The sequence below is a fragment of the Ambystoma mexicanum genome, chromosome 6q, assembly GCF_040938575.1.
Source record: "Ambystoma mexicanum isolate Mex_15411 chromosome 6q, UKY_AmexF1_1, whole genome shotgun sequence".
Taxonomy (NCBI): domain Eukaryota; kingdom Metazoa; phylum Chordata; class Amphibia; order Caudata; family Ambystomatidae; genus Ambystoma; species Ambystoma mexicanum.
Window position 1 is genome coordinate 1,401,729,697 of NC_090937.1, and position 21,599 is coordinate 1,401,751,295.

Here is a 21,599-nt window from a genome sequence, read left to right on the forward strand (position 1 = left end):
GGAATTGGGCGAATGACGCGTGGAGCCTCTTGAAATACTGCTTGCCAGGCCAAATCGGCACATTTACAAATATATAGAGTAGCTTGGGTACCGCGATCATCTTTATGAGGGAGAGTCTCCCGGCTAGGGACAGAGGGAGATTGCGCCACCTAAGCATCTTGGTTTCAATGAGCAGCGCCGCTGCATTGTAGTTGTCCGCCAGCAGGGAGACTGCATCCCTTGACACCTGAACCCCGAGATACTTAATCCCAGACGGGGACCAGCGCAGCGGGAACTCGCAGGTCGGTTGCTGGGTTGTCATAGTGAGGGGGAAAATCCACTCTGGTCGGCGTGGACTAGGTGGGGCATTAGTGGAAGGAATCTGTTGGCGATTACTTTGGCAAAAATCTTCATATCAGTATTGATAAGGGACAGGGGTCTGTAGGAGCCACATTCGTCTGGGGGTTTCCCTGGTTTGGGGAGGACAGTGATTAGTGCTTCTCTTAGGGAGGGGGGGAGGGAGTGTGAGCGGAGTGATTCGGTCCAGACCTCGTGTAGTGGTGACGCTAGTATGGCCACGTGCTCCTGGTAGAACTCAGCAGTGAGTCCGTCGGGGCCAGGGGCTTTGCCCTTAGGGAGATCTGAGATCACCTGGACTATTTCTTCTAGTGAGAACGGGGCGTCTAGGAGTTCCCTGGTGTCTTGGGAGATCAGGGTCATAGGGATGGATTCCAACAGGTCATCTAGGTCGCGGGTCGTGTGCTCTGGCTGGGGACCGTACAGGGTGGCATAAAAGTAGGCGAAAGTGTCAAGAATAGCTTGGTCTGCCCATTGTCTGGACCCAGTATTATCGATAATGCTATCTATACGAGTCCCGCCTCTCTCGGCCCGGGCCAGCCTGGCCAGAGTTCTGCCAGGCCTGTCTGCCTCGCCATATCTGCGGGCAGCCGCAGGGCGGGTATGGTATCTCACTTCGCTAAGGGCATGTGTCTCAAATAGTTCCAGTTCCGTCCTAATTTTTGCTAGGGTAGCGGGTACTGGCCTAGCGGCATACTCCCGCTCCAGAGTTTTGAGCTTAGATTCGGAGCGGCTTAAGGCCTGTCTGATGGACTTGAGGACCCCGGCTTCTTTGGCAATGCACATTCCCCTGATGTAGGCTTTGAAGGCCTCCCAGCGGGTCCCAGCGGACGTGTCGGGGGCCTTGTTGGTTTCGAAGAATAGGTTTATGTCAGCCAGTATTTCTGCTCTAAAGACTATGTCCGATAGGGCGTTGGACTTGAAACGCCAAGCGGGGCGGGTCCCTGCAGTGAAACCCAGCTGGATCTCGAGCAGCACGGGGGAATGATCGGAGAGTGTGCGCGCTAGGATCTTGACTTCGGATACCCTACCCATCCGACTACTCGACAGGAGGAATAGGTCTATTCTAGAGGAGCTGTCGTGTACCGTGGAGTAAAAGGTGTAGTCCCTTTCCCGGGGGTGGAGTGTTCTCCACACATCGTGTAGTTTCAGGGAGCTCATGTGGGTCAGCAGCCGCTTGGCCGCTCGGGCTACCGGTCTCTTGGCCGTGGTTGTCCTGTCTAGGGCTGTGTCGAGGATGAGATTCATGTCGCCCCCCCACACAATGGAAACCTCAACATATTTCATGAGAATGCTGTGCACCGTGTCCATGAAGTCGGGAGAATCAATATTGGGAGCGTATGAGTTCACAAGCAGGCATTCTTCGCCGGCCAATGAGCAGTGTAGGATCACGAACCTGCCCTCGGGATCAATGTGGGATGTGTGAAGCGTGAACCTTATTGATTTGTGGATGAGAGTGAGGACGCCTCTGGACTGAGTGGAGTACTGGGTATAGTACCTGTTGGGGCCCCAAGACTGTGCGAGGTTTGAGGCCAGGAGTTTCTTAGCATGAGTCTCCTGCAGCAGGAGAACCTTGACTCCATGCCTTTGCGCATAAGCCGTAATCCTGCGAGATTTGGTGAAGTTGGTCAGCCCACGTACATTCCATGTCAGTATTCTGATAGCCATGATAATGAGTTAAGGGACATCCCAGGCGTGTATTCTCATTTTGAGCTTAAAATGGAGCTCTGTAGTGCAGCAAGCCTGCCGCCCTGCCGCACCGGTCCCGACCAACCCGCCTTTTTGAAAACAGCAAACCCCAACTTTCCCACCCCCCACCCTCACTGCCCAGCGATACCCAGCAGTGTATAGGCAACCACCCTGAAGTGAAACTGCGTGCCATCCCCAACTCGGCAACGCCTGGAAGGGAGCCCAACGGGGGCTCGAGCACAACTTAACTGCCATCAACGGCCTTGCAGCTGCAGTGGGGGCTGCTGCTGCCGTCAGGCACACCTATAATGCAACTTGAGTGAATGTCAACATATATATTCTTACCAGCATTATTAGCCAATTTAAGTGGAGGTTACAGGTAACGGATAACCGTGGATTACAGTATAGCAAGGGCGACGTGAAGTCCATTGTGGGTCCATGGGCAGCGGTGCGACCCCGGGGTAGAGACCTGGGTTGTATGGAGCCATGAAGCACAGGGAGGCGGCACCCCAGGCTGGGAAATATTTGCAAGGCCTCGATCGCCACCCAGGGTCAGGGGAGGCGCCCAGGAACCTCGGCGTCAGTCTCCATCCATCGGTTCCTCGGGCGGGTTCACCAGGGGGACCTGAGCCTCGATGAACTTGACGGCCTCATCCGGGACCGTGAAAAAATAGCTCTTGTTGCGGTGGATAAATTTCAGGCGGGCCGGGAAAAGCATGGAGTATTCAATTTTTCTGTCTCTCAACATCTTCTTGACCCCACTGAATCGGCGTCGCTCCATCTGGACTCCCACCGAAAAGTCAGGGAAAATTCTGATGACTTGGGATTCCAACCTTAGTTCGCCCCTCTCCCTGGCCAAGCGGAGGATATGATCCCTGTCTTTGTAGCTGAGTAGTTTAGCGATGATGGGCCTGGGGAAGTCTCCGGGTTTAGGGCGGGGTGCCAGGGAGCGGTGTGCTCTTTCAACAGTGAAGAACGGGGAGAGCACAGGATCGCCTAGGAGGTCCTTGATGAGCTGCTCAACCGCGGTCTCCATGCGGCCCTTGAGTGCGGATTCGGGAACCCCAACTATTCGGATGTTATTTCGCCGTGATCTCGATTCGAGGTCATCGTTCTTGGCCTTGACCTGTTTCATGTCGCGGACGAGCTCTGAGACCGTAGTCTGGAGGGTGTGGATGTGGTCCTCATTGGTCCCTATCCGCTGTTCTGTTTCCGTGAGCCTGGACCCGTGCTGGTCAATTTGGGCGCGTAGGGAGGCGACATTAGCATTAATATCGTCCAGCTTTTCATGGAAGGAAGCAAAGTTTTTGGCCATGGACTCCATCATGATAGTGAGGTCAGGCTGAGGGGGGTCCGGGAGTGCCTCGCCATCTTCCTGTGTCGCGGAGGAGGACGCCTGGTCTGCCCGATGGGCTGGTTTGGTGAATTTGTCCATAGCGCCCGCTTTGTTGGCGCCCCACGCCCTGTTGGACATTGTTGTGGCGGGGAGGTTCCAGCGGCTCCGGCCGGGTCAGAGATGGGCAACGGGCGTGGGGTCGGTGGATGAGGCAATGACAGGACTGTAAGCACAGGGGGGCCACCCCGTGCGCCCGCAGGGTGGAGGGGCGGGTGACAGTGTGGCCACCAAGGTGGTGTGGGCTGGTAGGGGTCTCGGGCGGTGTAGTTCCGGCGGGGGGGCAGAGGCCCCGGTCGTCCAAGGAGCCCAGGTATTTTATGCGGCTGCCAGGTGTCAGGTCAGGCCCCGAATTCAGAGTGTAGAAGGCAGGTGGGGCCCGAGCCCAGGAGCAGGTGAGGGGGACCCCCAGGTGGGGTTAGCTATGTTTTCTCCCAGGAGGCGTCAGGGAGGACAGCGCCAGGCACTCACCCCGGGGCCTCCAGAAGTGCCGTGTCCGGCGTGGGCCTGTAGCTGCAGCAGCGCCCCCAGCGATCCCCGCGGCTGGCCCGGGGAGGCGGGGGGGGCCCAGCAGCGGTGTCCTCGGGATGCCCGGCTCCCCCACCAGCGAGAGCGGGCGAGTGATCCGCCTTTCCCCGCAGGGGCAACGGGCCGCCGCCCAGTCCGGCGCGGGCCTGCCAGGCGACGCAAGCCGCGGCGATCGGGAGCTCCACGCAGCCGAGGCGGGGCCGGCCTCCCTCGCGGGGGCCCCTCGTTGGCGGCAGCGGGCGGTGGCGCGGGAGGAGCGGGGACCACAGCTCCTCCCGATGCTGGATATTCCAGGTAGCCCCCCGGGGTAGCGGGCCCGCGGTCAGCGGCGCTGGGGCCCCGCGGCGTCACTGCTCCTCCGGCGGCGATCAGCCCGCCGTGGATCCGCCATGGATCCGAGAGGCCTCGGACGGCCATAGGCTGCACCAGTTCGGGTCTCGGGCGCCGTTTCGCCTCGGGATTTCAGGAGAATACAGCGGGCAGCGCCGCTGTTTGAATCGCTAGCTTTCTGTGCCGCAGCGGAGCGGATTAGCGCTGGTGGAGCAAGGATTTAGGTGTGCCGTGACAGAGCTCCGACGCTAAGCGGCCATCTTGCTTGGCTGCTCAACAGCGCCCCCCCCACTTTTGTCCATCTTTACTGTTGCCACCATGAGTTCCTTATAAAGGGCAGGCAGTGGAAGAACACTGGGTGGCCGTGGATCAAATGTCCAGAAATGGTTACCTCCTTTGTCTCAAAAGGTCACTGTTAAGAAGAAGTGCAACAGGACATGAGATTAGACATGAGATTGGAAGTCTCCAAGCAAGGCTAACTAGACCAAAATCCAGCTATACAGATGACTTGTTGAGAAAAGTGTCTACTGGGATGACAAAGTTGTGGTTGATGGTTCCAAAGGTCAAGCAGCACAGGCAAGTCAGGAGGAGAGAACAGCTACACAATTGAGCTAGTGGTCTCCACTGGAATAGGGGGGAAAAGAGCACCAGACACAGTTCCTTCTGGTTAGTAGAAAGTGAATGCTTCAGGATTGAATGCCAGAAGTTGACAATGTTTTGAGTGCAGAGTGTCTGCTTTTATCCTAAACCCGAAGGGTAGAGGCTACCCCACAGCCACCAATCCTACATAGATGTGACTTTCAAACTCTGGTGGCTGGCGTGGTGTTGGGAAGGAGCTAGCGCCTTCCTGCGCCACCAAGCGCTTTAGAATTAGGTAAGACTTCTTTTGACTGCTTCTAGGTACTACAAGGCATCAGGGGGAAGGTGGACACTGGGAAAGCTCTCTTATGCAAATGCAATCATATACACAGACATCGGCAGGCACTAAAAAAAGGCATTTATTATTTAAATATAAGGTGCAAATAACTATTAGTTGAATACATTTGTAAGTGTTAAAACCTATGCAGTACTTAGCGCGATAGGAGTCAAAAATACTCCCCCTCCCTTCCCGGAAAGAATGCAGCCTGTGCTAAAAATAGACTACAGGCATTGATGTGGTGTTCGCTAGCACGCTAGCACTGGCAGAGCATCCGAAGTAACTCAGCACCTGTCTGCTGTCGGTCAAAAAGCTAAGGCTTCATGCACACTATGCACAAATTATGGAAAACAAGGTTTAAGGGAAATTCCTGGACCAGATAAAAACATGAGTAGAATGAATGAAATATGGAGAGAATGACGGGAAAATGTTTTTATACATAAATGTTCATAGGTAGCAAAATGATGAAAAACACGAGCTACAGTGTATTTTTGCCTAGGCTAGCAACATGCAGAGATACTGACGAACCCACATGAAGATCCTGACCGGATCTATGTTGCTACACATGCGCTGGGGATGGACATATGACTCAAGCAGTGGGATTAGGGTAAGCAGGGAGGAGTTTGGGGCTTCTTATTGTTTAAGTAGCTCAGTTCCATGAAGTTGCAGTTTTGTTAAAGTCTGAACACATTGGCAAGGTATCAGGAGTACATGCCCATACTTAGTTCTTTTTCCTTTAAACCTAATGTGTCCCCAAAAGGGGGTAGTTTTATGTTTGAAGTTATTGTTTCCAAGGCATTTATACAGTATTAGCAGTATTGGATTGTTGCCGGGGTACAGTCATGAAGTTCACAAGTATTGTTTGTCATATTTCATTGATAATAAGGCTGGTTTGTGGGTACAGAGGCTAGAGTTCTCACAGTTCCTTTGATGGGGGAGAAAGAGTCGGATGGGCATTGCTCATTGTATTATGAGTTAATAGGGTATTCTGTGGAGAAGAATAAGATGCATAAGATCTGAATGGGGGATCTCAAGATAGTGTCATTGTATGTGCAAGCTGACTGAATTGAAAGCTGATATAGGTCTGCTTCATGAGACTCATCTTCTGAAAGCTGATTGATCACGATTATGGTCTAGAGCCTTTCCACGCCAATTGTTTGTGTCACCAACGGAAAAGAGGGTAGTTTAAGCATACTCAGGGTAGAATCTTGGGCCTTCATATTCGGCTGGGGGACAGATCTGAGCCAGTTTTCAATGTATGTCCCGAATGGAAATCAGGAGGTGTTCTATGCCCGGATGCTCCCTCGTATTGTGCAATTCCAGAAGGGTGGCCCCATAATGGGGGGTTGACTTTAATGTAGTGTTAGATGGTGGGTTGGATAAGTCTAGACCGGGAGGGGGTACAGACAAGTTAGGATCGGCTTCCCTTAAACTGGCGATAAATGACTTGCAGATAGTGAATATATGGAGACACTTACACCCACATGATAGGGATTACACACTTTTTTTCCCATGTCCACTGTAGTTATTCTTAGATTTTTTTTTTAAATGTCCCATTCGCTCCTGTCTGCTGTCACAACATCCACTATCGAATTAGTGGTTGTCTCCTACCATGCCCCTATTACGGTTCAGCTGGATACATATGTGTTGCATGCAGGTAAATCCACCTTGTGGAAAATGCACAATTCACTTTTAGCTGATACGGCCTATTGTATCTCTATGTCAGATAAAATGCTGCTCTATTTCTGGGAAAACGCAACTGATGGTATGCCTATGGCGACCATTTGGGATGCGTTTAAACCCACGCTGAGAGTCGAAATGACAAGTCTGGCCTCGGCACAAAGATGAGTGCTCACAGTTCAAAGAATGGAAGGGGTACACGGGTTAGAAATACAATACAAAAGGGATGGTTCACAAAGGATATATAGACAGCTACTAGTATCTAGAGCTGACATGAAGGTGTTGTGGGCAACCAACAATTCTCAAACACTGTTATAGACCAAACAGTTTATTTTAGCACTCCAAAAAGGCCTCACTTATTCTGGCATATAAAATGAGGGCACATCAGGCTAGCGATGCAATAACAAAGCTAAACGATAAGAGGGGTCAATTAAATGAGGATGAATGTTCTCAAATTAATATCTTGACCCAGTATTACAGGGCCCTTGTCGGGGCATAAGGATTAGCTTGAACGGCTCAAAGGCAATTTATTTGTACAGCGCAGAACCCAAGATCTCAGAAGCACAGACAGCAATAAGAAGGCCTGATTTCAGCGGAAGACATCTCTCAGGTTATCCTTTCACTCCCCAATAATAAAGCTCCAGGGTATGACGGTTTATCTGCCCTTTTTTTATAAGATGTTTTCTAATATACTGATCCCACAATTAGTCATTCTTTTTAACCATTTTTTTTAAACTGGTGCAATTACACCCACGATGAAGGAGTATTAATTGACCCTACTGGGGAAACCAAGGAAAGATATTACACTGTGTGCTTCTTACAGGCCCATTGCAGTTCTTAATTATGATTCCTGTATTTATTCCAAAATCATAGCCCTAAAATAAGCGAGTATTCTTCCAGGGATTATTCACATGGACCAAATTAGATTTATTCCAGGATGCCAGGCACAGGATAATATTCATAGGGCCATAGATGCTATTGAATGGCCAAGACTTAAGAATTAAGAGCTGGTGGTCCTTTCAGTCGACAGTGAAAAAGCATTAGACAGGATGGATTGGGAATATCTGGCTGAAGTGTTGAGTGAGTTTGGGCCTATATTTAAGAGTGTATTAGCTAATTTTGTTCATCCAACCACTAGAATTAAATTGAATGGGGGCAATCTCCGACCCCATTGCTCCCTCAAGAGGGACTTGTCAAGGGTGCCCATGTGTTATTTGCACTATCTATGGAGCGTTTGGCATGTAGATTAAGGTCCTTGGAAGGTAACTCTTGTGTGGAAGTGGTGGGTTATCAGCACAAGGTGGCTCTGAACGTCGAAGACGACCGGTTTCTTTTAATCCAGAATTCTATGACCTCGCATTGTTACGTTATTGGATTCATTTCACTTGGCTTCGGGGTTTAAGATACATTTCACAAAATCCATCATACTTAACGCGTTGTAGCAACCCTGTACTGTGAGTGAATTGAAGGATGCCTTTGCTTTTCAATGGGGTTCAAACCAGCTGAAATATTTAGGGGTTTATCTCACGGCTGAACATGGCAATTGTATTCTAATAATATCTCATCACTAATTTACACGTTAAAAATCAGACTTGGAGCATTGGGGGTAATCTGACATTTTGTGGCTAGGAAGAGTAGCAGCAGTTAAAAAGACCCTCTTACCGAAAATATTGTATATTTTCCAGGGAATCATTCTCATCCCAAAAACAGTGATGCAAGATCTACAGACTCAGATTTTTCGGTTCATCTGGGCTAAGCTGCTCCCAAGTATTTCTAGACATACGTTAATGACATCGAAGGAGAAGGGTGGATTGGGGGTGCCAGATCTAGAAAGTTAGTTATAAGCGGAACAGCTTGCACCTTTTGTTGGGTAGTAAAATTAAAGAGCAGTCCCCAAAACATTTGATATAAAATTGAGCAATTTATTGTTGGTTTTCCGTTACATGACTGGTGTTGCTACTCTCCAGTAGCGTGGCAGGGCTCGTTTACTCTTTACTCCCAACCACAAAGGTGACATTAGTTTATTGGGACAGAGCGGCATGTAGGTATAATTGGACGACTTTTCCATCCTCTCTCACACGGGTCTGGGGCACATTGGGATTCCCTTCGGGCCAACAAGCTGGGGGATTTGATCGCTGGGGGGTGGGGGGCTGGTGCAACCTGTGTCAATTAAAATGTAAGTACATGTTTATGCTGAGGGATGCTGACAAGTATGGGTATGTGCACCTTAGGCATTTGACTGCTAATCCTAAAATAGCAGAGCAGGCTTTGAGGGAAATCACACAGTTCGAAGATTTGTTCATGGCGGATGCCCCAGCACGTAAGATTTCCTTGTTATTTGCCGTTCAGAATGCAAGTTGATTCAAACCTCCAGATTTATACATGGTTCGATGGGAAGAGGATATGGGTTTCCAATAGATTTATCATGGTACAATATCTGGACAAGGGCAGGGAAATCATCTAGATGTGTGAAATTAAACCCCAAGAACCCTGGATATAAAGGAGTGGCGGGCAAATATATGGTTTGTGGCAGTAATGAGTAATATTGGGTCCATTTATTAATTTTGTAAGTTGTAATGACCATCTGGGCGTACACCATAAACTTCAGGACTAAACAGCATTTACGTTAATGTGAATATAAACTTGTGACCATTGTTGAAATTCATACCGTATTGTTGATATCCTAAAGAGATCCTGGGATCTAGGTTGCAATTGGTTAAGCAATATTTAGTCATTCAGGTCTGAATATTATACACGATAGCAATATGGTCAATTGTAATTTATAATATTTGGTAATGTTTACTATGGCTCTTGTATGACCTTTGATTTGCATTTCAATAAAAAGTGAATGCCAAAAACAAAACCCTAGTGACCAGCCAACCATAACTGGCCAACACATACACACGATTGTGGCAAACTTTGGAGTTGTGGATTACACATAAATCCCAGTCAACCAGGTCATTCCAGCGCTCCACCCAATCAAACACAGGGGCAAAAAAGCAAAGTTGCATGGACATTGGATTAAACAATGCAATACTAGTGGCTCCAGCTTCGAAACCTCCAAGAAGAAAAGGCTTCCTGAGAGCTAAAATGCCCACAATTTATGCAGCCACTACATACAGTATGCTGTCATCAACCAGAACCAGTACAACTTTCTGGGGCAAGGTATACAGACCCAGGGAGATTAACAGACAAATCAGCAGTAGCCCCCACCGTTTACGTGAAACGGTCGCCAAAGGGCCATATATATCATGGAAGTTGCACCCCAGGGAGGCTTGGATGGGTTTCACTGTGGACTTATAGTCAGAAGGGTGGTCTAGGATGCAGGACACCCAGCATCAATGTGAAACCTGGGGCATACCTTCACGCTCATCCTAGCAATTCAGAGAACCTCCTTTGCAAACCCTATATCGTGCACAACTGCTCCAGTATTCAGATTTGTTTTTCTGTTGGTCCCCGGAGAGGTGTTCATGAGCAGCGAGAGTTTGCATAAGAGCTAACATCCACCCATGAGCCTTGCCGGTGGCAAAGGGCTGGCATGTGGATCATGAAGACATTCCCTTACATGATTAAGAACATGCTGTGGTGTGGACCAGGGCAGACATCTGGAGAACAGACCAAGCAGAGTAGAGAGGTAGGTCAGGCACTTCTACCTGACTTCAAAACTGCGTCTTTAAGCCCTCAGCAGGCCGAATGAGTACTGAAATGGGGTTAACTTATAAAAAAGGAAAGAATGAGTGCAAACACATGGGAAACACGATGGAGAAACACCAAACATTTGAGCTGGCTTGTAGTGAAGTGAGGCAGGACATATTACAAGATGGGGGGAGAAAGGGAATAGCAGTCAACAAAACAGAGGCACTTTTAAGTTGTCAAGGTCACTATAAAACCCCATAGTCAACAGCAGCAAGTGTAGCAGGGAGGTGGTTATAGGGATCCAGAAGGGGAGGTCAGAACGAAAGCATAAACAATACAAGCTTGTTCAGGTCTATGTCTAAGATACTTGAAGATAGAAGGACCAAAGGCAAGCAGTGTTTTACAAGCAGACTGATATCTATATATCAGACACTGGAAGAGAAGAACAAGTTACTTCTTACCTGGTAACATTCTTTCGATGGGATGTTCCTCCGACGTATTCCTCATCTTTGATAATTCGTCTCCAGCTTGCTGGCCTCGGAAAATATTTTCTCAGTAGAGGGCGCTGCGCATCGACGTCCGTCGAGTTGGTGTCCCTCGACAGCCACCGTATTGGCGCTGACGTCACCATGCCCATAAATAGACACGCGCAGCGTCCGTTGCTCAGTTCCGTTTTGTTGCATAAGATAAGTCCTACACAAGGGAAGTATTACTGCGGGGATGGATGGGAGGGGCGATAAGGAACACGTCAGAGGAACATCCCATCAAAAGAACGTTACCAGGTAAGAAGTAACTTGTTCTTCGAAGGGATTGTGTCCTCCGACGTATTCCTTATCTTTGATAGACTCCCATAGCAGAGGTGTGTAATTGAAGGTGGGAGTAAAAACGCCATGTTTCCCTTTAGAAATGAACCGAATGTAATACGGCTTCGCCAAACCTAGTCTCTTGACTAGAGGAGGAATCCAGGTTGTAAAATCTTGTGAAGGTATGTGCTGACGACCATGTGGCAGCCGCACATATGTCTCGAACCGGAACCCCTCTTTGGAGGGCCGAAGAGGCTGCGATACCCCTGGTTGAATGAGCCCTAAGATTTTGAGGAGGCTCTTTCCCTGCTAGTTTGTAACATGCCAGAATGGCCAAAATAATCCACCTGGAAATGGTCTATTTTGTTATCGGTAGTCCCAATTTGTGCCCTGAGTAACCTACGAACAGTTGGTCTGCTTACCTAATCCTAGCAAGTCTGCTGATGTAAAAGCTTAAAGCCCGCCTTGGGTCCAGCCTATGTAGCCTTTCTTCCTCTTTCCCCGGATGTGGAGGAGGATAGAATGAAGGTAAGGTAATTTTCTGAGTGATGTGGAATTCAGAAACCACCTTTGGGAGGAAATTAGGCTTCACCTGTAGGACAACTTTGTCTTTATGAAAAATTGTATGAGGGGGTTTACAAGATAGAGCTTGTAATTCGCTCACCCTTCTAGCAGATGTTAGTGCCACTAATAAGACAGTTTTAAGGGTGAGAAATCTTAGTGAACAAGAGTGGAGTGGTTCGAAAGGAGTACCCATCAGGAAATTTAAGACTAAATTTAAGTCCCATAAGGGAACTTGGAATGGTCTCGGAGGATAGACATTAGTTAATCCCTTTAGAAATTGTATTACTAAGGGTAATTTGAAATACGATGGCTCCTCTGCAGTGCGCTTGAAGATCGATAACGCTGCGAGATAGCCCTTGATAGTGCCAACTTGAAGGCCTGAATTTGCCAAATAGAGTACAAAGGATAACACTGTTGGTGTACCACATGAAAAGGGGTCGATATTTTCTTCTCTACACCAGCTGCAAAATTTGTTTCACCGGCAGCGGTATAAAGACTATGTTGCTGGCCTTCTCGCCGAAAGCAACACCTCCATGACGTCATCAGGGAGGTCCCAATCCTTGTATCTCAACCTTTCAGAAGCCAAGCGTGAAGGTTGAGGGTTCTGATGTCTGGATGGAGAACCTGACCTCCCTTCTGTGAGAGAAGATTCTCCTTGAGTGGAAGGCGAATTGGAGGGCAGAATGACATGTCCAGAAGGTCCGGGTACCACGTTCTCCTGGCCCAGTCTGGGGCAATTAGGATCATGGTCCTCTGGAATCTTCTCAACCTCCTGATCATTTGAGGAATGACAGGGACTGGTGGAAACGCGTACAGGAGTTGAAACTCTCAGTCCACTATGAACGCGTCCCCTAGAGCTCCTCTCGGGGGAAATTCCCTTGAACAAAACAGATCGCACTTCCTCTTGGTACTGGTGGTGAACAGATCCACTTGAGGGGTTCCCCAAAGGGCTAAGATCGCCTGAAGGACTTCCTCAGCTAGTTCCCACTCGTGTGCCCTGCCTGCTCAGAACGTCCGCCGTCAAGTTCTTCTCTCTGGCTAGGTGAACTGCCGATAGAGAGATTCCTTCTTGAATTGCCCAAAACCAGAGCTGCATTGCCTCTCTGCACAGCGGCAGTGATCCCACGCCTCCTCTTTGTTGAGGTAGTGCATGGCCACTGTGTTGTCCGTCATTATCAGGACATGTTTTCCCTGTACTGATGGCAGGACAGCTTTCAGCGCTAGTCTGATCGCTCTCAGCTCCAATATGTTGATGTGTAGTCTGGACTCCGATGGAGACCATTGACCGCTGATGGTCAAGTCGTTGGCATGGGCTCCCCACCCCGTGAGTGAGGCGTCCATGACTACTGTTATCTCCGGCCATGGTTGCCAAAACAGTTCTTTCAAAATGTTCTCTCGATAAGCCCACATTGAAGGTTTTGGGCTACCTGGTCTGGAATCCAAAGGAGTTCTGTCATTTTTCCTGAGAACTGCGACCACTGGGTTCTTAGTGCCCACTGGAGAGATCTCATTCTCAGGCGAGCCTCTGGCACAAGGAAGATGCAGGATGCCATGAGGCCTAGCAACCTCAAAAAGTCGAAGGCTGGGAGATGTTGGGCATTTTGAAACTTGGTGACCATCTGCAGAATATCTTGAGCCCTCACCTCTGGTGGCGAGGCTTTTCCCAGAGAAGTGTCCAGGACCGCTCCGATGAACTGGAGTCTCTGTGATGGTATCATCTGTGACTTCTTTAAATTGAGGGAGAAGCCCAGTTTGTGAAGGAAGTGGCAGACATAATCTAGCTGGATCTGAGCTTGTTCCGAAGATACAGCCCTGATCAGCCAATCATCCAGGTAGGGGTAGACGTGAATCCCTCCCCTCCTTAAAATTGCAGCCACTACCGACATTAACTTGGTGAAGGCCCGCGGGGCGGAGGTCAGCCCAAAAGGCAGAACTCGAAATTTATAATGAGAGCCGCCAATTGCGAACCTCAGGTATTTCCTGTGTTTGAGATGGAATGGCACATGGAAATAATCCTCGTGGAGGTCCAGAGATACCAGCCAGTCCTGGAGCTGGAGGGCCTGAAGGATCTGAGAAGAGTTACCATCTTGAACTTGTCCTTCCTGAGGAACTTGTTCAATTCTCGTAAGTCCAAGATAGGTCTCAGTCCTCCGTCTTTCTTCGGTATGAGAAAGTAGGGGGGAGTACCAGCCCTTGTTCCTCTCCGCTACAGGTACCGGTTCTATGGCACCTTTCTCTAGCAGGTCTACAATTTCCTGCAAGAGGAGCGGATCTGGAACTTTCAGAGAGCTGTTCCCCGGTGGATGACTCTGAGGGATGCGTAGAAAAGGCAGGCAGTAACCTTGGGCAACTGTCTCCAATGCCCAAGCATCTGACGTAATAGCCTGTCATTCCGTCAGATGTTGAGTTAACCTGCCCCCTACTGGTGTCTTGTGAGCCGAGTCCTCGGGTAAAGAGGCACCTGCTGCGGCTTTTGTATTTTTAACCCGTCCACCTCGGGTGAATCTTTTCTGACCCCTTTGAACCGGCTGTCCTCTGCCTCTTCCGAATGCAGAATAAAAGCGAAAGGACTTACCTCTCCAAGAGGTTCCTGAGGGGCGATATGGTGTCTGACAGATTGCAGCTCCCAGGGATTTTGCTGCTGCCTTTGATGTTTGTAGCTTTTCTAAACTGCCATCCGCCTTCTTACCAAACAAAGAAGAGCCGTCAAAGGGCATATTCAAGAGTCTGCTTTGCACATCTGGAGCAAAACCAAACTTTCGCAACCAAGCAAATCTCTGGGTTGTTGCACTTGCCGCCATGGCCCTGCTGATGCTGTCAGCAGAATCGATGCCAGTTTGAAGCGATTTGCACATTGCGTCTTTACCATCCTTAATGATGTTTAGAAACGCTTCCCTTTCTTCTCCCTCTGGGAGGCAGTCAGCCGCTGATGAAGCACACTCCCAAAGTGTGTGGCTGAACATTGCGAGCGTACAAGTAGCATTGATGGATTAGGGTAAGCCGATTTACTACCTGATGAAGTTGCTGCCTGAACAACCAGACTCTCCGGAGTTGGGTGTCTGGATAAATATACTGGGTCAGCAGTAGACACCCTATATTTGGCTGATAATTTTTTATTAACTGCTAGGATAACCTCGGGGGTTTCCCAGTTAGCCAATATTTTCCTTTGTAATGCCGCATGAAATGGCACCACAGGATCCTCCTGTGGACCTTTAACCAAAATGTCTGTGAGGTTGTCTTGCTGAAAAGCAGGTGAGGGTGTAGACCACTCCATAAACTCTATTATCCTTGCCATCAAGGTTCTATAAGGGGTTTAAGCATGTTCCCCTGGGTCTGGTTTGGCAAATTCCACTTCTGGGGAAGTGTCCAACCCACTTGCTTCATGTAAGGATTCTTGGAGGTATTTTAACCTACCTTCCTCAGAGGTAAATTCCTCTGGTACAGGAGTTGCAGATCCCTGCAACTCAAAAGGTCTTTCCTGATCCAAATTCTCCCCTTCTTCATAAATAGATAAGGCTCTGGGATGATCAGATCTTGGAAATGGTATAAATCCCATTTCCAGAGCAGAAGGGGCAAAATTCGTCATAATTGGCTGAGAAAACGTTGATGTCGTCGACGCGGACGTTAAAGGCTTCGAAGCCATCGAAAAAGGCGTTGAGAAAATTGGTAGAGGCCTCGAGGAACGAGAGTATCGGAATTCTACTCTAGGTTGTCGACGACATTCTCGTGATCGAGGCTCTCGGTATGGCCACTGGCTGTGAGGTGGGTGTGGGTTTGTCCTTTCTCGGCGTCGAATCGACTGACCTGTGCGTCGAAGAACCCTTCGATATTGGCATCGAAGACGCAGATCTATGCGTCGAAGGGACTTTCGACGATGGCGTCGAAGACGCGACCTTGCCTTTGCTCGAGGGTTCGTGACGCTCTCGAGTACCTTCTTTCGCCGGGTGCTGCGACTTGCAGCGTTTTGATTTTTCGGGTCTTTCACCCTGGGTATCACCCTCAGCAGTCTTCGAGGGGGTCGAGCCCGCTTTCTCGAAGACGCTAAGCATCCTTTTCCTGAATTCCTTCTACTCAGCCTGAGAGCTATGTTTTGTGGGGCAGGAGACCCTTTACGGGGAAACGGAAGAAGACGAGGAAGGGGATCTTCAACGTCTCTTTTTTGAATGCTTAGATCTCGAAGAGTGATGGGAACTGCTTCGAGACCTAGAACGTGAATGTCTTTTGTGATGGCGAGGAAACTTTCGAAGAAGTTTTAACTGCCTTACCTCTCTCGAGCTTCCCCTTACGCTCCTTCAAGGCTTTCGCCGTCATGGACATGCAGTCCTCGCACTCCGAACAATGGTGCTCGACTCCCAGGCACCACAAACAGATCCTGTGAGGATCCGTCAACGACATTTTCTTTCCACAGTCTCGACATTTTTTGAAGCCGGACCGTGGAGTCGTCGGTTCGGATGAGGAAGCCATCGAGTACGAGTCGGTATTCTCGAGGAATAATGAAGTATATTTGACTGAAGAACTGAGCAACGATATTCCGAGGCACCACGAAGCGCAGAAAAACTGAACTGAGCAACGGACGCTGCGCGTGGCTATTTATGGGCATGGTGACGTCGGCACCGATACGGTGGCTGTCGAAGGACACCAACTCGACAGACGTTGATGCGCAGCACCCTCTACTGAGAAAAATGTTTCTGAGGCCAGCAAGCTGGAGACGAATTATCAAAGATAAGGAATACGCCGGAGGACACAATCCCTTCGAAGGGAGAGGCAGAGGGAAGGAGACGGAAAGAGAGGCACATAGTGAGAGAGATTGCAAGAGCACTGACAGCCTACTGGGGCTATATATCAGACACTGGCAGTGACCAGAGCCTGGGAAGCAGAGAACATCAACAACCAGTTGAGGGCGTACAACGGACTCTGAGAGAAGACTTTGGCCCAAGGGGTTATATTTGGCGAGTTAAAATGCACAACCAAACAGGGACACTTTCCAGGAGTGTTTGAGTCACAGCAGGCCTGGGTGTATTTATAGCTAAAGTATGATGCCTCATTTAAAGGCCATTATGCAGGGAAAATAAATACTTGGGAGGAATTTTTTAAGAGGTAACATTAATTGCCATACGACGATGACCGATGGCAAAAGGGTGAGAATATATACGCCAAGTACCTTAAGCAAAGCGAGAAAATACTTGCTTCTTGGTCAAGAAGCATGTTCAACACTATATCCGCAGGAGTTGTAGGTGGAATACCATGTCATATAGGCATTTATCTTACGCAAGCTTTGTTTAGAAGTGAACATGTTAAAGCATTTTATAGTCTGTTAATTCTTCATCACAAACATTTTAAAAATCCCTTACTCAAGGCACAATAGTGAAAAGACTGAAAAGGTTTTCTTTCAGTCACAAGGAAAACGTTCTTGCACATGAAATGAAGGACCTAAAACACAAACTAATCCTACTGTAGACAAACAAAAACAAATGTTTACCAACAAAGGCAGCTCATACTAACTTCTGATGATACAATTGTAATGGCTCGAAAAGAAACCTGTGGAAAACGGCCACCGAGTAACGTCGACTCTGACAGAACACACAAAGCTGGTTTATCTCCAAATGTTACTTAAGGACTTGACATCATATTTATGCTCATGGAACCCTATTACACAGTATACAATTTACTTCAGTTAGTATTGTGAACATTATTACTATAACATAGCTTACTTGGTCAGGAATTAATTCTTCTAGAGCGGTTTCATTCTCCCCATCCAGTGGGTGTGAAGTAACAAGAGGTAGAGGGCTAGTGCTGTCTGGTGCTACTGTGAGCCGAAACCTGTCCAGCAGGGAGTAAAGTCTTTGGTGCCTAAAAATAAAGTTCAATGACAAAATCAAATAAAAGGGGCAGGCATTACAATCAAAAAGTAGGGTCCAATTAATTTAGATGTATTTTTTGTTTAATGATGTCAGGTTAGTATGGGCCTAGATAAATAGAATTGTAGAAAGAATATAAGACATAGCATATTCACATGAAAGAACACTGCACCTCTCGTTACAGCTTCACCCATGACTCTTCAACTGCCAGTTAGGAAATCAGCCACAGCTATGGAGTGGGAAGGGTGTGACTTAACACTGTTGAGAGAAGTACACAACTACTGATAACAGAAAAATAAATGTGTAGTATAATACTGTATCAGCTACACAGTGGCAAATTTGGAAACGGCCAATGTTTAACGCAAACACATACTTGAAAATGGGGAACATGGCGTCCCTGCTGACCTGGGTTAGGTGACCGACCAGGGTGTATGCCAGGGCCGGTCCAACCCAAGAGGTGGAGTGAGGGTGTTGGGAGGGATCCAGGGTGTGTATTGTAGATGTCTGCTGGTGCCGCTGTCCCTTCCACAATGCCTGTCAGCCTTTCTTCTAATGAGAGTTCTCTTTTTCAGTACAACAACTCCCCTCCCAGAATGCACCAGGACACAACCAAGAACACCCTTACAGAAACTAGGAATTGAAAACAGACATGGAATACATTGGGACTTGTCCTGCTAAAAAGAGACGAGACACCCAACACCTCAAACTACCAATCCCAGATAGACCCATGGGGAATGGTGTGAAAACAAACAGAGAATGGCCTGCAGGGGAGACACAGAAATCCTCCCCAAAACCAAATTGAAACAAACTCACCAGCGCATGTAGAAAGCCACAAGGAAATCAAGCACCCTGAGCATATGGCTGCCATCCTGCAAATAAAGATTAAAAAGGGGATGGTGCTAACATCCTTATGATCAGCAGTGGCGGATCAAGAGACTAGGCGGTGCGTAGACAGTGAGACAGAGTAATGAGAAGACTGTTAGTGTTCTGAGAGAGTAGGTAAAGTATTGTGTGTAGGGGAAAGTGGTACCCGTTGAGTATAGTGGGGTTTATAAAGTGAGTGAAAGAAAGTGAAGAGAACGAGATAGAGAGGAATATAAGTGTAGGGGGATGTAGAGATGATGTCAGAGTAAGTAAAGGAGAGAGTTTGACAGTAGATAGTGGGCAGATAAACAAAGAAGGAAAGTAGTTAGGAAAGATAGGTGGAGAGAATGTGTACGATCAGGAGAAGTGAGAGGAGAAGGAAACCGATACAAAGAGAGTGAGAGACCACAGATGGAGAAGAGTGGAGATAAAGGGGGAGAGACAGAGCGATAAAGAAATCCCTGGTGGCATGAGGCAGTCCAACAAACTAGAGGTATCCCTTAGAAAGCCCCAGAGGAAAATAGAAAAGGCCACAGCCTTTAGGACTCCCCGTCAAGATTAGAAAGGTGTAGATAGTAGAAAGGCATAGATAGTAGAGGTTATCTTGCTTTATAGACTGTCAGGGAGATTCTGGGGGTTAGGGACACCTATTGTAGGGTGGTAACCCATAAGGAGGTCGAGAGAGCCATAGGAACCCCCTTTGTTTCAAATGGCCCAGTCTTCCCAGACCAGTACTTTAAAATTGTTCATAAAAATTTTTAAATCTACTACCTTTGCTTTTGGATTTCTGAGGCCATCTGTGACAACATTAACATACTATTGGCAACAGTGTTTCTGATGGATGTTATTATTACATCTACATTTTATGGGTTCATTACAAGTATGTTGGTAAATCCACTGATTTAACACCAAAATCGTTTACCGTTATCGCCACTTGACCTTGTGGGCTAATCATGAGATTACAACTGTTAGCATGGCAATGCAAATCCCCATTTGTTGAGCTCATAAAACACTATAGGGATTTTTGGTGTATATTATGATTTGTGGACTTGAAGTATAGGATTTAACTCCAGTATGATGCTGGCGGTATGTCTACCACTTCGAGATCAAACTCTGAATTTTGCACTGTGGTCAAAGTCGCAGTAATTCCGTAACCATAAAAAAAGTGGCAGTAATGCAATTACCAACACTTTTCTACCAGTTGCTTCCACTTTAATGCTGCATTACAGCAAAGCTGTACTACAAGTTGGGCGCTAAGGTGAAAGATTGACCTCATGCAAAAAGCTGGAGGAAAATCTTCCATTTTAACACCAAATCTCATCAGAATATGCTGTGCAAAATTACTACTCGCTGTAAATTTACTAATAATCCCCATAAAATTCTATGAACTCCAGAAATGGGGACTAACAGTACCATGTTGCACTTGTAATCCCATGGTAAATCCATGGCACTGAGAGGCAGCAACGCTAAATGAGCTTGACAGTAAATTGGCGCATTTACCACCAAACCTGTAATGAGGCCCATTGTCTTATGAAACATAATAAGGCATCAGATTGGCTTTTGAATTTCGGCACTTCTTCAAACTCCAAAAATAACGCACCATCACTATTATATTAGGCAAGGTAAAATCAGGTCAACAAGTAATCTTTAGGAAGATAAAGAATTCATCAGAAACAACAAAAATAATATATCCTTCTTCTGGTTGATACCTATTCCTGCAATTTACTTAAATTGTAAAAGACTGACTCAGCAATAAAAAAACTAAAAAATGAAAAGTATGGAGGGGTGGTCCAGTAATTTGAATCTTTCAAACTTCCAATAAAATAAATGTATGTTGGTAAAAAGAAACAAAGAGGCTGTTTCTTAACTGGGAGATTGGGAAGGCCCACAATGATTCCTTATGGGAATTCAGGATGACCATGATCGCCCTCAGCACTTAAGGGCTAATCAGGTTATGTTCATACAGGTAAAAACAATTCATGTGAACTTGGATATGCACCTTCTGGGCGAAATAACCAGGAAGGCATGGGTGAAAGTTCACATAAATGTAGGAGCATATTTAAGTTTAAAAAGTAAAAAGGGATATTTCATTCTCAATAAACTCTGGCTCAAATAGTAAGATAGGATTCTAGGGTAACGGCAAATTATATAGAATGGGCAAGGAATGTAAAGTCAGAATAATCACACATTTCTCTCCTAAATACCTGGAACAAACATTTGCAAGAGAAAACATTCCTGCATGCATTAAGGAAACATCAACAAGGTGAAGTTTAAGCATTAATCATCCATTGATGGCATCTTTACAAAAACGTCATTATATCTTTATAAAGAAGTCAGGCATGTGTTTTCAGGTTATCCCGTTGTCATGACTTTGTGGGAAGGAAATGCGCAACAAGGCCATTGAAACAAAATTGCAACATGTCTCTCTTGTGAAAGAGGTTATGTTTATAAGTCCTTATGCAAAATAAATTATGTTAAAAGGAGAAATTGTGTGCCATAAGCCAGCCGTAACGTTCTATGGTCAACTTTGGCATGTCACTACTGGTAAGTCTGCTAAGATTCAGCCAAAAGTAGGACATCATAGGAACTGGGCGGATGCTGCCAGAGGTAGCTGCTTCAAACGCACTGGAGCTAGCTGTTGCTCCTGGTTTGCCATGAACATGACAGCCGAGCTCCCTTGGCTAAGATTGGAGCCTCCAAGATGGTGCTGGCTCTGTCGTCTGCGCTTCAGTAGTTGTCCAGTCGCCCTGAAACGGAAATGTGCATTACTGGAAGATGCAGGGGAGGAACGAGAAATGGCTCCAGAATGACCAGACTGTTGTCAGGGTCTGGACACATGGTGACCACTCGTGTTAACGTCAAGAACAGAGAGATGTAGACCAGTAGTGCACTAAAATACCTGTCATAGGCCCATTGCATGAGAACTATCAGGATTATTAGATTCTGTAAAAACGCTGGGAGTATATTTTGATACTTATCTTACACTTCAGAAGCACGTATCC

At 47.4% G+C, this 21,599-nt stretch overlaps 1 protein-coding gene across 4 annotated transcripts in view; it reads right to left on the reverse strand.

Annotated features, from left to right (window-relative positions):
• The window catches only part of HTT (huntingtin), a 2,905,635-nt gene that overhangs the window by 896,242 nt on the left and 1,987,794 nt on the right, over window positions 1–21,599 (reverse strand). For all 4 annotated transcript variants that reach the window (XM_069632055.1, XM_069632053.1, XM_069632052.1 and 1 more), the window contains one exon: window positions 17,587–17,725. In XM_069632055.1, the coding sequence (XP_069488156.1) occupies window positions 17,587–17,725 (139 nt within the window). The remainder of the gene's footprint in view (window positions 1–17,586; window positions 17,726–21,599) is intronic.